Raw genomic sequence first — 12,439 nt, 5'->3', positions numbered from 1 at the left:
ATATGTCCGCACTGGGACGGGCGCCCAGCATCCTCTACGGACTAGGAGAAAAAGATTTAACGGTAGGTTTAAAATCTTATTTTATCTTACGTCCTAGAGGATGCTGGGGACTCCGTAAGGACCATTGGGGTTATACCAAAGTTCCAGACCGGGCGGGAGAGTGCGGATGACTCTGCAGCACCGATTGAGCAAACAGGAGGTCCTCATCAGCCAGGGTATCAAACTTGTAGAATTTTGCAAAAGCGTTTGAACCCGACCAAGTAGCTGCTCGGCAAAGCTGTAAAGCCGAGACGCCTCGGGCAGCCGCCCAAGAAGGGCCTACCTTCCTAGTGGAATGGGCCTTTACCGAATTTGGTAACGGCAATCCAGCCGTAGAATGAGCCTGCTGAATCGTGTTACAGATCCAGCGAGCAATAGTCTGCTTAGAAGCAGGAGCGCCAACCTTGTTGGCTGCATACAGGACAAACAGTGCCTCTGTTTTCCTAACCCGAGCCGTCCTGGCTACGTACATTTTTAAAGCCCTGACTACATCCAGGGACTTGGAATCCTCCAAGTCTCCCGTAGCCACTGGCACCACAATAGGTTGGTTCATATGAAACGATGAACCGTAACACCACGTTAAGGTCCCAAAAGGGGGCTGGATGTGCAGCACTCCCTTTACAAAAGTCTGGACTTCTGGGAGAGAAGCCAATTCCTTCTGAAAGAATATAGATAGGGCCGAAATCTGTACCTTAATGGAGCCTAACTTCAGGCCCATATCCACTCCTGTCTGTAGAAAGTGGAGAAAACGGCCCAGGTGGAAATCTTCCGTAGGAGCATTCTTGGCTTTACACCAAGATACATACTTCCTCCAGATACGGTGATAATGTTTTGCCGTCACCTCCTTCCTAGCCCTTATCAGAGTAGGGATGACTTCCTCTGGAATACCTTTCCCAGCTAGGGACGTAACCGCGGTAAGTCTTGGAACACGCAGGGCCCCTGCTGCAACAGGTCCTCCCTGAGAGGAAGAGGCCATGGATCTTCTGTGAGCATCTCCCGAAGATCCGAATACCAGGCCCTTCGAGGCCAATCTGGAACAATGAGTATTGTCTGCACTCTTTTTCGTCTTATGATTCTCAATATTTTTGAGATGAGAGGAAGAGGAGGGAACACATAGACCGACTGAAACACCCATGGTGTCACCTTGGCGTCTACTGCTACTGCCTGAGGGTCCCTTGACCTGGCACAATATCTCCGAAGCTTCTTGTTGAGGCGTGACGCCATCATGTCTATTTGAGGAAGTCCCCAAAGACTTGTTATCTCTGCAAAAAACTTCCTGGTGAAGTCCCCACTCTCCTGGATGGAGATCGTGTCTGCTGAGGAAGTCTGCTTCCCAGTTGTCCACTCCCGGAATGAAGACTGCTGACAGAGCGCTTACGTGATTTTCCGCCTAGCGAAGAATCCTGGTGGCTTCCGCCATTGCCACTCTGCTCCTTGTCCCGCCTTGGCGGTTTACATGACCCACGGCTGTGACGTCTGATTAAATCAGAACCGGTAGGTCGCGAAGAAGATTCTCCGCTTGTCGTAGGCCGTTGTATATGGCCCTTAATTCCAGTATGTTGATATGTAGACAAGCCTCCTGGCTTGAACATAGGCCCTGAAAGTTTCTTCCTAGTGTGACTGCTCCCCATCTTCGGAGGCTCGCGTCCGTGGTCACCGGAACCCAGTCTTGAATGCCGAACCTGCGACCCTCTAGAAGGTGAGTACTCTGCAGCCACCACAGGGGAGACACCCTGGCCCTGGGGGACAGGCTTATTTTCTGATGAATTTGAAGATGGGACCCCGACCACTTGTCCAGAAGGTCCCACTGAAATGTCCTCGCATGAAACCTGCCAAAGGGGATGGCCTCGTAGGTCGCCACCATTTTTCCCAGTACTCGAGTGCATTGATGGACTGACACTTTTGTCGGTTTTAACAGGTCTCTGACCATGTTCTGGAGTTCCTGGGCTTTTTCCATTGGAAGAAAAACCCTCTCTTGTTCCGTGTCCAAAATCATGCCTAAGAAAGATAGCCGAGACGTTGGAACCAACTGTGACTTTGGTAGATTTAGAATCCAGCCATGTTGCTGCAGCACTCTCAGGGATAGCGACACGCTTTTCAGCAACTGATCCCTCGATCTCGCTTTTATCAGGAGATCGTCCAAGTATGTTATAATTTTGACTCCCTGCCTGCGCAGGAGCACCATCATTTCCGCCATTACCTTGGTAAAAATACTCGGGCCATGGAAAGCCCAAACGGCAACGGCTGAAACTGGTAATGACAGTCCTGTACAGCGAATCTCAGGTACGCCTGATGAGGGGGATATATGGGGACATGAAGGTATGCTTCCTTTATGTCCAGTGACACCATAAAATCCCCCCCTTCCAGGCTGGAGATAACTGGCCGGAGCGATTCCATCTTGAATTTGAACTTTTTCAAGTACAGGTTTAGGGATTTTAGATTTAGAATGGGCCTGACCGAGCCATCCGGTTTCGGGACCACAAACAGGGTTGAATAGTACCCCTTCCCCTATTGAACTAGGGAAACCTCGACAACCACTTGTTGTTGACACAGTATCGCCCTTTCTGTGGAAAAAGCTGGTAACGCCGATTTGAAAAACCGGCGAGGAGGCACGTCTTCGAATTCCAGCTTGTATCCCTGGGATACAATTTCCATTGCCCAAGGATCCACGTCTGACTGAACCCAGACGTGGCTGAAGAGTCGAAGACGTGCGTCCTCAGTGGAGCCCCAGCGTCATGCAGTGGATTTAGTAGAAGCCGGGGAGGACTTCTGCTCCTGGAAACTAGCCGTAGCAGGCATTCTTTTCCCTCTACCCTTACCTCTGGCGAGGAATGAAGAGCCCCGACCTCTTCTGGACTTATGCGGCCGAAAGGACTGCATCTGATATTGAGGTGTTTTCTTTTGCTGTGGGGGAACATAAGGTAAAAAAGTAGATTTACCCGCGGTAGCTGTGGAAACCAGGTCCGCGAGACCTTCCCCAAATAATACCTCACCCTTGTAAGGCAAAACTTCCATATGCCTCTTTGAGTCGGCATCACCCATCCATTGGCGGGTCCACAGGGCACGCCTAGCAGAAATCGCCATGGCGTTGGTTCTCATACCTAGCAGCCCAACGTCTCTCTGAGCGTCTCTCATATATAAGACTGCGTCTTTAATGTGACCTAAGGTCAATAAAATGGCATCCCTATCTAGGGTATCAATGTCAGCTGACAATGTATCTGTCCAAGCTGCTACAACGCTATTGCCGGTCTGAGCAAAGCACCCGTATGTGTATAAATTGATTTTAAAGTGGTTTCCTGTCTGCGATCAGCAGGATCCTTGAGGGCCGCCGTGTCTGGAGACGGTAGCGCCACCTTCTTGGACAAACGAGTTAAAGCCTTGTCCACCCTGGGCGATGATTTCCACCGTACCCTTTCCTGTGCAGGGAAAGGATACGCCATAAGAATCCTCTTGGGAATTTGCAGTTTTTTGACTGGAGTTTCCCAAGCTTTTTCAAATAACGCGTTCAGCTCATGAGATGGGGGAAAGGTTATCTCAGGTTTCTTTTCCTTAAACATGCATACCCTCGTGTCAGGGACAGAGGGGTCATCTGTGATATACAAAACATATTTTATTGCAATAATCATATAATGAATACTTTTAGCCACCCCTTCGGTGCAACCTCGCATCATCGTAGTTGACACTGGAGTCAGTATCCGTGTCTGTATCAGTGTCTGCTACTTGGGACAGGGGACGTTTCTGAGACCCTGAAGGGCCCTGTGACACAGTCAAAGCCATGGATTGACTCCCTGTTTTATCCCTGGACTCTGCTTTGTCCAATCTCTTATGTAATAAAGCCACATTTGCATTTAAAACATTCCACATATCCAACCAATCAGGTGTCGGCGTTGCCGAAGGAGACATCACAATCATCTGCTCCACCTCCTCCTTAGATGAGCCTTCCGCTTCAGACATGTCGACACACACGTACCGACACCCCCACACACTCAGGGATATATCTATATGGAGACAGTCCCCCAATAAGGCCCTTTGGAGAGACAGAGAGAGAGTATGCCAGCACACACGCAGCGCTTTTTCACCTGTCACTGGAATAAAATCCCAGCCAGTACAGCGCTTTTATATAAATATATATACACTCACTGCGCCAATTAAATGTGCCCCCCCCCCTCTTCTTTGCCCTCTGTAACCGTGTTCAGCAGGGGAGAGTCCGGGGAGCCAGCTTCTCTGCAGTCTGCTGTGGAGAAAATGGCGCTGGTTAGTGCTGGAGGATCAAGCTCCGCCCCCTCAGCAGCGGGCTTCAGTCCCGCTCAAATTATTTATACTGGCGGGGGTTTATTAATATACGGCCTCCGCAGTATCTGCTCTAAATGCCAGTGTCCCTTGAGGCTTATTTTGCTGCCCAGGGCGCCCCCCTCTGCGCCCTGCACCCTTACAGTGCCCGCTGTGTGTGTATGTGTGGGAGCAATGGCGCGCAGCGTTACCGCTGCGCGTTACCTCAGTGAAGATCTGAAGTCTTCTGCCGCCTTTGAAGTCTTCTTTTCTTCTTAATACTCACCTGGCCTCCTGTGAGGAGGACGGCGGCGCGGCTCCGGGACGAACGGCGAGGGTGAGACCTGCGTTCCGACCCTCTGGAGCTAATGGTGTCCAGTAGCCTAAGAAGCAGAGCCTATCATTTAAGTAGGTCTGCTTCTCTCCCCTCAGTCCCACGATGCAGGGAGCCTGTTGCCAGCAGTGCTCCCTGAAAATAAAAAACCTAACAAAAGTCTTTTTCAGAGAAACTCAGGAGAGCTCCCTGTAGTGCACCCTATCTCCTCTGGGCACAGGATCTAACTGAGGTCTGGAGGAGGGGTATAGAGGGAGGAGCCAGTGCACACCCATTCTAAAGTCTTTAGAGTGCCCATGTCTCCTGCGGAGCCCGTCTATACCCCATGGTCCTTACGGAGTCCCCAGCATCCATCCTCTAGGACGTAAGAGAAATCATAATAATTGAGCAGTAATTGTGTGATGGGATTTGTATATAATGCCGGTAATCTAAATGTTTGGACTATTCTACTATCTGCTTTATCTGCATAATTAGATTGAATTCAAGTTCAAGAGTATTAAGCATCAATGTGTATTTCCAGGCGAAGTACGAGAAGAGTTCGTGACCTCTGGTGGCAGGGATTACCACCCAGTGTACGTGGCAAAGTGTGGAGCCTGGCTATAGGGAATGAACTGAACATCACACCTGGTGAGCAGAACACATTTACTGATACTGTATATATGACTTATTGCTCTGTGAAGTAGGGGTACAGGTACAAATGTATGTTTCTGCTGTTATTCCTCTTTGCACTAATACCTGTGTTACATTTCCAGAACTTTACGACATCTTCCTATCCAGAGCTAAGGAGCGTTGGAAAAGTTTCAGTGAGACAAGCTCAGAAAATGAGATTGAAGGTAACTTTTTTTTTTTAATTTTTATTAAGTCGTTATTGTTTTATTTGTAAGACACAAAAAGGGTCTGTAGTGCCGTACACAGTGGAAGAACAAAGCAACATTACAAAGCATACCATAATGCAGCTACAAGTAGAATTAAAATCTGCTGATTACATAATAATGTAGCAATGCTTATAAAGGGCCCTGCTTGCAATAGCTTACATTCTAGAGGGGCTGTAGGGGGACACAGGAGGAAGAGTAGGGTGCACATTTGGGTGTTGTAGAGGCAAAACGTTAGGAGGAGTGGTGGTAGACTTGCCTAAACAATAAGTTTTAAGGACAGATTTACGTGGATGAAGGTTGGGTGACTGTCTGAAGGAGTAGGGCATGAGAAATAGTGAAGAGGGTAGGAAGGAGTGTCATTGACAATGAGGCTGGAGCTGTATGGAGGGGAGGGGTGGTTGAGGACTTCTGAGCAAGTAGAGCTTGAATTTAATACTTAGAAGGTCAGGGAGCCAGTGGAGCGATTGACAGAAGGGGGAAGCAGAGGTGAAAATATTGCAAGATAAAAAGGAGATGTGCATCACAACTACGAATAGACTCAAGGGGGAAAAGACGTGAAACAGGTAGGTGTTAGATTACCTTAATCCAGTAATCTGGTACTAAAATTAAATGTAGTCAAATCAGGTGCTGACACAGTTTAAATAAAGTGTCTGCATAGTTGAGCACTTGGTCAGTGTCCTTTCCCTTGGATACTAATTTTGCCTGAGATCACCTCCACAAGAGTGCACGAGGCAGGTTCCAGTACTGGAGGGCTGCAGTTGTGCGCACATTACAAATGGACTCATGGGGGTAAATTTACTAAGATGGGAGTTCTATTTAAGATGGGATGTTGCCTATAGCAACCAATCAGATTCTGCTTCTCATTTATCTAGCACCTTCTAGAAGATAATACCTGGAATCTGATTGGTTGCTATGAGCAACATCCCATCTTAAATAGAACTTCCATCTTAGTAAATTTACCCAAGGGTCTTTTAAAGTTAGATGGGTATGGTATAAAAGATCTGCACTGTGTAGATAGTCAATAGGTCGACACAAAGTGGTCGACAGATGAAAGATCGACAGGTTGAGGTTGACAGTCAAAAAGTCAACATGGCAATGATCGACACAAAAATGGTCAACACTGGGGGTTTTTGCCACATCTTGTATATTTCATGTTCTGTGACCACCATCAACAGGTGGTTCGTTCCGCTACCACTGTTTGCCACAGGTTACTATTCCCAAGTGTAGTCCACATGGATAATAAATCAAGTAAATGTTTGGAAAACGTGAAAACCCCCAGAAAGTGTTGACCTAATGCATTTCGACCTATTGACTGTCTATTTGGACAGTGTATATCTATCATCTGGATACCGGACAGAGAAGCATATGTAAATGATAGAATAGCTGTGGCTTTTATTTATCTGTCCAGTCTGGTAATAGAGCTGGAATTTACCTGAGATCATGCACTGCTAGCAGTAGATGGGTGGTCTTCCTTCTTCTAGTCGATTCCAATATTGCCTTGGGTTCTGCAAAGGGTTTTCTGGTGCCATTCAAATGACTGCTGTGTAACCTAAAATCAAGTATATAGTTGATCATACATGGAACTCACTTAACACAATGACCCTGTGGAAGAGTGTGGTTGTTGTGGTCTAGTTGGAGTCTTGCACGTTCTGTGTATCTCGCTCTTTACACCTCCATCTAGTGCAGTGCTCTTGTATCTGGCTAGGAAGAATTATTGCTGTACAGATATACATGTCATTAAATATGGTCCAGTTTTCAACCCAGAATGCTTTTCCTTGTATATTGGTTTGTTGAAACTGTGCCATCCTATAAAAATGTGACCTCAGGAGTGAGATGTGTTAAGGGGGGTACACACGGAGACATCCGTGCTTAAAATCTAAGCAATCTTGCTAGATTGCTTAGATTTTAAGCACGGATCTGCCGTGTGTATGCCCTCCAGCGATAGCGATGCGCGGCCCCGTGCATCGCTATCGCCGATGCTAGATTGAGCTGCATGCAGGCTCAATCTAGCGGGTCGCTCACTTCACCGTTGTGTGAAGTGAGCGGCCCCCCGTCGGCTTTCCCCCTCGCTCAGCACATCGCGCTGTGCTGAGCGGGGTGAGAGATGTGTGCTGAGCGGTCTGTGTTAAGATCGCTCAGCACACATCTCTCCCGTGAGTACCCCCCTTTACAGTTTATTTGAGCTGCAGAGCTATCAATCTGTTTTAGTTCACTTTCCCTCTGAGTAGTATCTTGTAGGAATTGATTTATTTAGCTTTTAATGATCTGCATTGATTAAATCTATGGATTACCATCAGGTGTCTATTTTTCTGTGTTTATTTAGATACAGGGGTATCGGTTGCTGACAGAGAAGCCAGTCTAGAGCTAATTAAACTAGACATATCCCGAACATTCCCATCACTATATATCTTTCAGAAGGTAAAGAAATCATTAATTGGAAAATATTTTATTTGTGGTTTGGTTAAGAATATATTCTGCAAGTTTACAAGATCACCAAAAAGTCTGCTTTCTTCTTCAGGGTCCATGGTCTCCACAGGGTTAACTTTGAGTATGATCTGGCGGAGACCAGGACTGACACCGAACAATAAAGGTTTGTGAGCCTCCCAGGATGCACTGGGGTCCTCTGTCCTCATACCCCGCCCCCATGCTCAGGCTCTTCACACTGAACATTGACTGCACACTGTAGCCCAAGCTTTTTAAATTTGTATTTTTTCTTTTGAGCAATCGGCATCTGGTAGCCCAGAGGAAGCCAGTGCTGATGCTCCAACACTCCCACCCGGCCGTGACACCACAACTGTGTCGGTGATTTCGGCGGGACCCCTGGTGACACCTTCTACCAGAGGCACAGGGGCACCCAGTACTGCAACCGAATCACTGGGGGAAAGGTAAGACAGGTTCCCATTTGCGGGACCTGCGTATAGCGCAGTCCATTTACCACTGGTCTGGGGAGAGGACCAGCGGGTGGTGAGGTGCTCCCGGACCATTGAGTTTTCCTGCGGCCGCACCAGTCCACCAGGCCTTTAATGTATACTGGCACTGGAGACATGCAGACCAGGAGAACCGGTGGTGACATTCAGCATAGGGGAGGTCAGCGCTTCCCCAGCGGCCCCTCCCCCATCCTAGGGCGCCATTCCCCATCGGTCTTTCCCTGGACTGCTCCTCCCTCATCCTCATCTGGGCAACCATTATCTGAGCTCTGCAAGGTCTCCAGGAAAGGTGGGCTGACTCTCCCTGTATACCTCTACCACACAGCAGGTTATGCAAAGCTCTGCATCCTATCAGTCTCTTCCACAGAGCAGGGTAGTTGATGTCAGTGCCCATTGCAGTTAAATTGTTTACTCCGTATTGTATGCGACTTATGCTAGTACTGCTGCATGTTTTTGTTTCTTCACGGTCTCTGTAATTGCCTTCCTGTTTCTTTAAATAACCCTTGAAATCTAGTGTAGTAGTCTAAGACCAAGCGACAGGGGCTTCTACCTTGGTAGCATGTACAATCTGTGACATGGAGGTTTTATCTCAGGAATTGTGACAGGATGGTCTGTGCACAGCCTGTCTGGCGCATCCCAGCACCTCAGCCCCCTGCAGCACTTGTGCAGGAACCCACATGGGCATCTTTCACTACATTGCTGACAAGAAATCGATGACAACATTGCTGCCCTACCCATAGCTGTCCCTATGGGGATAATGCAACCACTGCAGCCCTCAATGACTCCCCCTATTCGATTCCAACACCCATTACAGCCTGTTTATTAGGACGTTGCAGCTCCACCCATCCCTCATTCTCTACCTCTGGATTCAACCTCTACCTCATCCTCTACCTCTATTCAGAGTTTAGCTGCTTCCTCTGCTGCATTTCAGAGCATGGTGCAGGGTCAGGGTACATTGCCTGCACCCTGTACATCTAAGCATGCTGTGCCTTCCTCAGTCTGCTCCCTTCTATGATTCAGACGAATCGTCAGTTACTGCTGATCGTGCTGAGGTTTCAGATGCTGATTCCCCTCAGGGGATGAGAATGCCTCACCTAAATTTCATGTGGCTGCATTAAATAGGGCGGTCAAATTCTCACGTCAGTTGGAAGATGTTGAGCAAGCCCCTGCTACTAAAGATCCCCCGCGCAGAAGGTAGTTTTAACTGAGTTTCCACACTCGGACCACTTCTCGAAAGCTATGAACCAGGCATGGAAATCTCCCACTAAGAAATTTACAGTTCCGAAAAAGCTCTGCTCCTTTTACCCGTTGCCCACAGCAGATTGTACAAAGTGGGAGACTCAATCCACAGTGGATGCTAATGTGACACATTTAATTAAAAGTTCCATACTCCCTATCCCGACTGCATCCTCTCTTAAGGAACTGCCGGATAGACAATTGGACACATGTCTCAAATCTCTGTACTCCCTTACAGGAGCGATAGCCAGACCAGCTACAGCTGGGTGGCTGAGGCCATCGAGACTTGGGCTGACCACCTTGAACATATTTTCACGGCTGATCCCACCTAGGAACTGTTGTCTCTTTTTGCGAATATCAGGAATGCAGCCTATTACATCGGTAAGGCAGCTTTGGACACAGTTCTGTTATCCTCTAAGGCTTCAACTGTTTCCATTGCGGTTTCCTCGTGGAAAGTGGATTCATACACAAAGAAGGCCCTAGAAGCCTTATCATACACAGGAGAGCTCCTGTTTGGACCGGAACTAGACAAGATTGTAGAGAAACTGGCAACCTCTAAGACAGCTTGCCTGCCTTCAGCATCCTCAATGCGGCCTCTGATTTTGTCTGTTCATCAGCAGGGCAAAGCCAAAGGTCAGACTTTAACACTAGTGTCTTGCACTGTCAAGACCTCTAAAACCAAAACCAAACAGGTTTCGGCTACCAGACGTTCAACTACCAAGCTGGAGGACAACCCTCAGCCTGACAGGATGGGGCTCCCCCTGGGGGACCCCAGGGTGGGAGGCCAACTTCTTCAGTTCGCCCCACACATGGCATCAAGTCACCACCGATGCCTGGGTTATAAAAGTGGTGTCTCAATACTACCCTACCACTCCATCAACAGACCCCGTCAAAGCACAGGCACTGAAGTCACACTCCTTACTACAGTTGGGGGTCATTATCCAAATGGGTCATTCCGTCCAAATCTGAAACTGCTGAACAAGTACCTCAAGATACCCATGTTCCGTATGGAAACACTACGTTCCATTGTCTTGGATATGCACCCTGGAGATGATAAGTTCTCCCTGGATATTCAGGATGCATACATCCGTGTACCTATAGTACACTGTCATCAACTATACATTTGTTTTCCTGTCCTGCAACAGCATTTCCAATTCTAGGCCCTACCCTTCAGATGATCTACAGCCCCCATAAGCAGGGAATTGGGATACTGCCTTATTTAGACGACCTTCTACTAGCGCAGTCTCCAGCAGTGCTGGAACGTCACCTACAGCTGACTATGTCCTTCCTTCAGAACTATGGATGGCTAATCAATTGAGCCTAGTCCTTGCTCATCCCATCTCAGCGGATGCTGCACCTAGGAGTACTGCTGGATGCCAGAGTGCAACGCATCTTCCTACCTCAGGACAATATAGCAATGTTGCAGTTGCGCATCTGCAACCTAATGCGCAGTCCACGGATCTCGGTTCATTCAGCAATGCAGACCCTGGGCTCATATGTCTCAAGTTTTTGACATGGTAAAATATGCCTGATTTCACTCCAGGCCTCTACAGTGCCTGATACTCACCGAATGGATGGAGGTACCAACACAGATCAAATCCCAGACCATGCTTCTGCCCCAGTCTCTTTGGCATCTTTCATGGTGGCTACTCACTGCCAATCTGGACTAGGGCTGGCCGTTCTGGATTCCACACTGGACACTCCTCACCACAGACCCCAGTTTCCGGGGATGGGGAGCTGTCACGGCCAGTCGCTCCTTTCAGGGCCGCTGGTCTCTTACGGAAAGGGATCTCCCAATCAACGTCCTGAAACTTCGAGCGGTTTACCAGGTCCTTCAGATGGCTCAGGCCCTTCTGCAGGGTTCTCCGGTCCAAATACAGTCCGACAATGCCACGGCAGTGGCCTATATAAAATGACTGGGCGGCACTCGAAGTGTGGCAGCGATGCAGGAGATAACTCAGATTCTTGTCTGGAATCCTCAACTGGAAAGCAGACTTTCTCAGTCGACAGGATATTCACGACAGGGAATGGTCTCTACACCCAGGACACGTGATCCAGGAGTGAGCTTTGTGGACACATTCACAGTCCCCTGTGACTTCCATCTGGCCTATCTTTCTCCTCCAGTGTCTCTCCTTCCCAGGGTACTTCGGAAGATCAAAGAGGACTGCGGCACGATCATACTGGTAGCTCCACCATGGCCCAGACGCCATTGGTTCACAAATCTACTAGCTCTCTCCATAGACAAGCCCTTCCCGCAGCCTCTTCGTCCAGACCTGCTCTCCTAAAGGCCCTGCCTTCATCCGGACCTACCTTGCCTGTCTTAGATGATGTGGCTCTTGAGACACCCTCCTAAGGGAGAAAGGCTTCTCCAGTGCGGTAGATCAAACTATGCTTTGGGCTAGGAAACCACCCTCAGCTTGCATATATCACCGGATTTGGCACTCCTATTTTCAGTGATGTGCTCATTGTCATTACGACCCTAAAGTTCCCCAGATCCCTAGGCTGTTAGCCTTTTTACAGGCAGGCCTCACCTGGCTTCACTGGAGGTCCGGGTCTTAGCTTTGTCCGTCTGGTTCTGGAAGGGATTGGCTCCTTTGCCAGATGTGCGTACTGTCCTTCAGGGGGTACTCCGAATACAGCCTTCAATTGTTCCTCCGGTCGCTCCTTATCATTGGTTCTTCGGGCCTTACAACGGAGTCCATTTGAACCATTGGAAAGGGTAGACCACAAGTGGCTGACCGCTAAGATTCCCTCTTTCT

The 12,439-nt window shown here is 48.5% G+C and overlaps 1 protein-coding gene across 1 annotated transcript in view; it reads left to right on the top strand.

Annotated features, from left to right (window-relative positions):
• TBC1D12 (TBC1 domain family member 12) overlaps window positions 1-12,439 on the top strand; it is a 307,345-nt gene that overhangs the window by 275,234 nt on the left and 19,672 nt on the right. Inside the window, exons 7-9 of the mRNA XM_063961654.1 lie at window positions 5,163-5,269; window positions 5,395-5,475; window positions 7,841-7,935. Coding sequence (XP_063817724.1) covers window positions 5,163-5,269; window positions 5,395-5,475; window positions 7,841-7,935 — 283 coding nt within the window. The remainder of the gene's footprint in view (window positions 1-5,162; window positions 5,270-5,394; window positions 5,476-7,840; window positions 7,936-12,439) is intronic.

Source organism: Pseudophryne corroboree, chromosome 3 (assembly GCF_028390025.1).
Source record: "Pseudophryne corroboree isolate aPseCor3 chromosome 3, aPseCor3.hap2, whole genome shotgun sequence".
Taxonomy (NCBI): domain Eukaryota; kingdom Metazoa; phylum Chordata; class Amphibia; order Anura; family Myobatrachidae; genus Pseudophryne; species Pseudophryne corroboree.
This window is presented reverse-complemented; position numbering and strand designations above follow the sequence as displayed.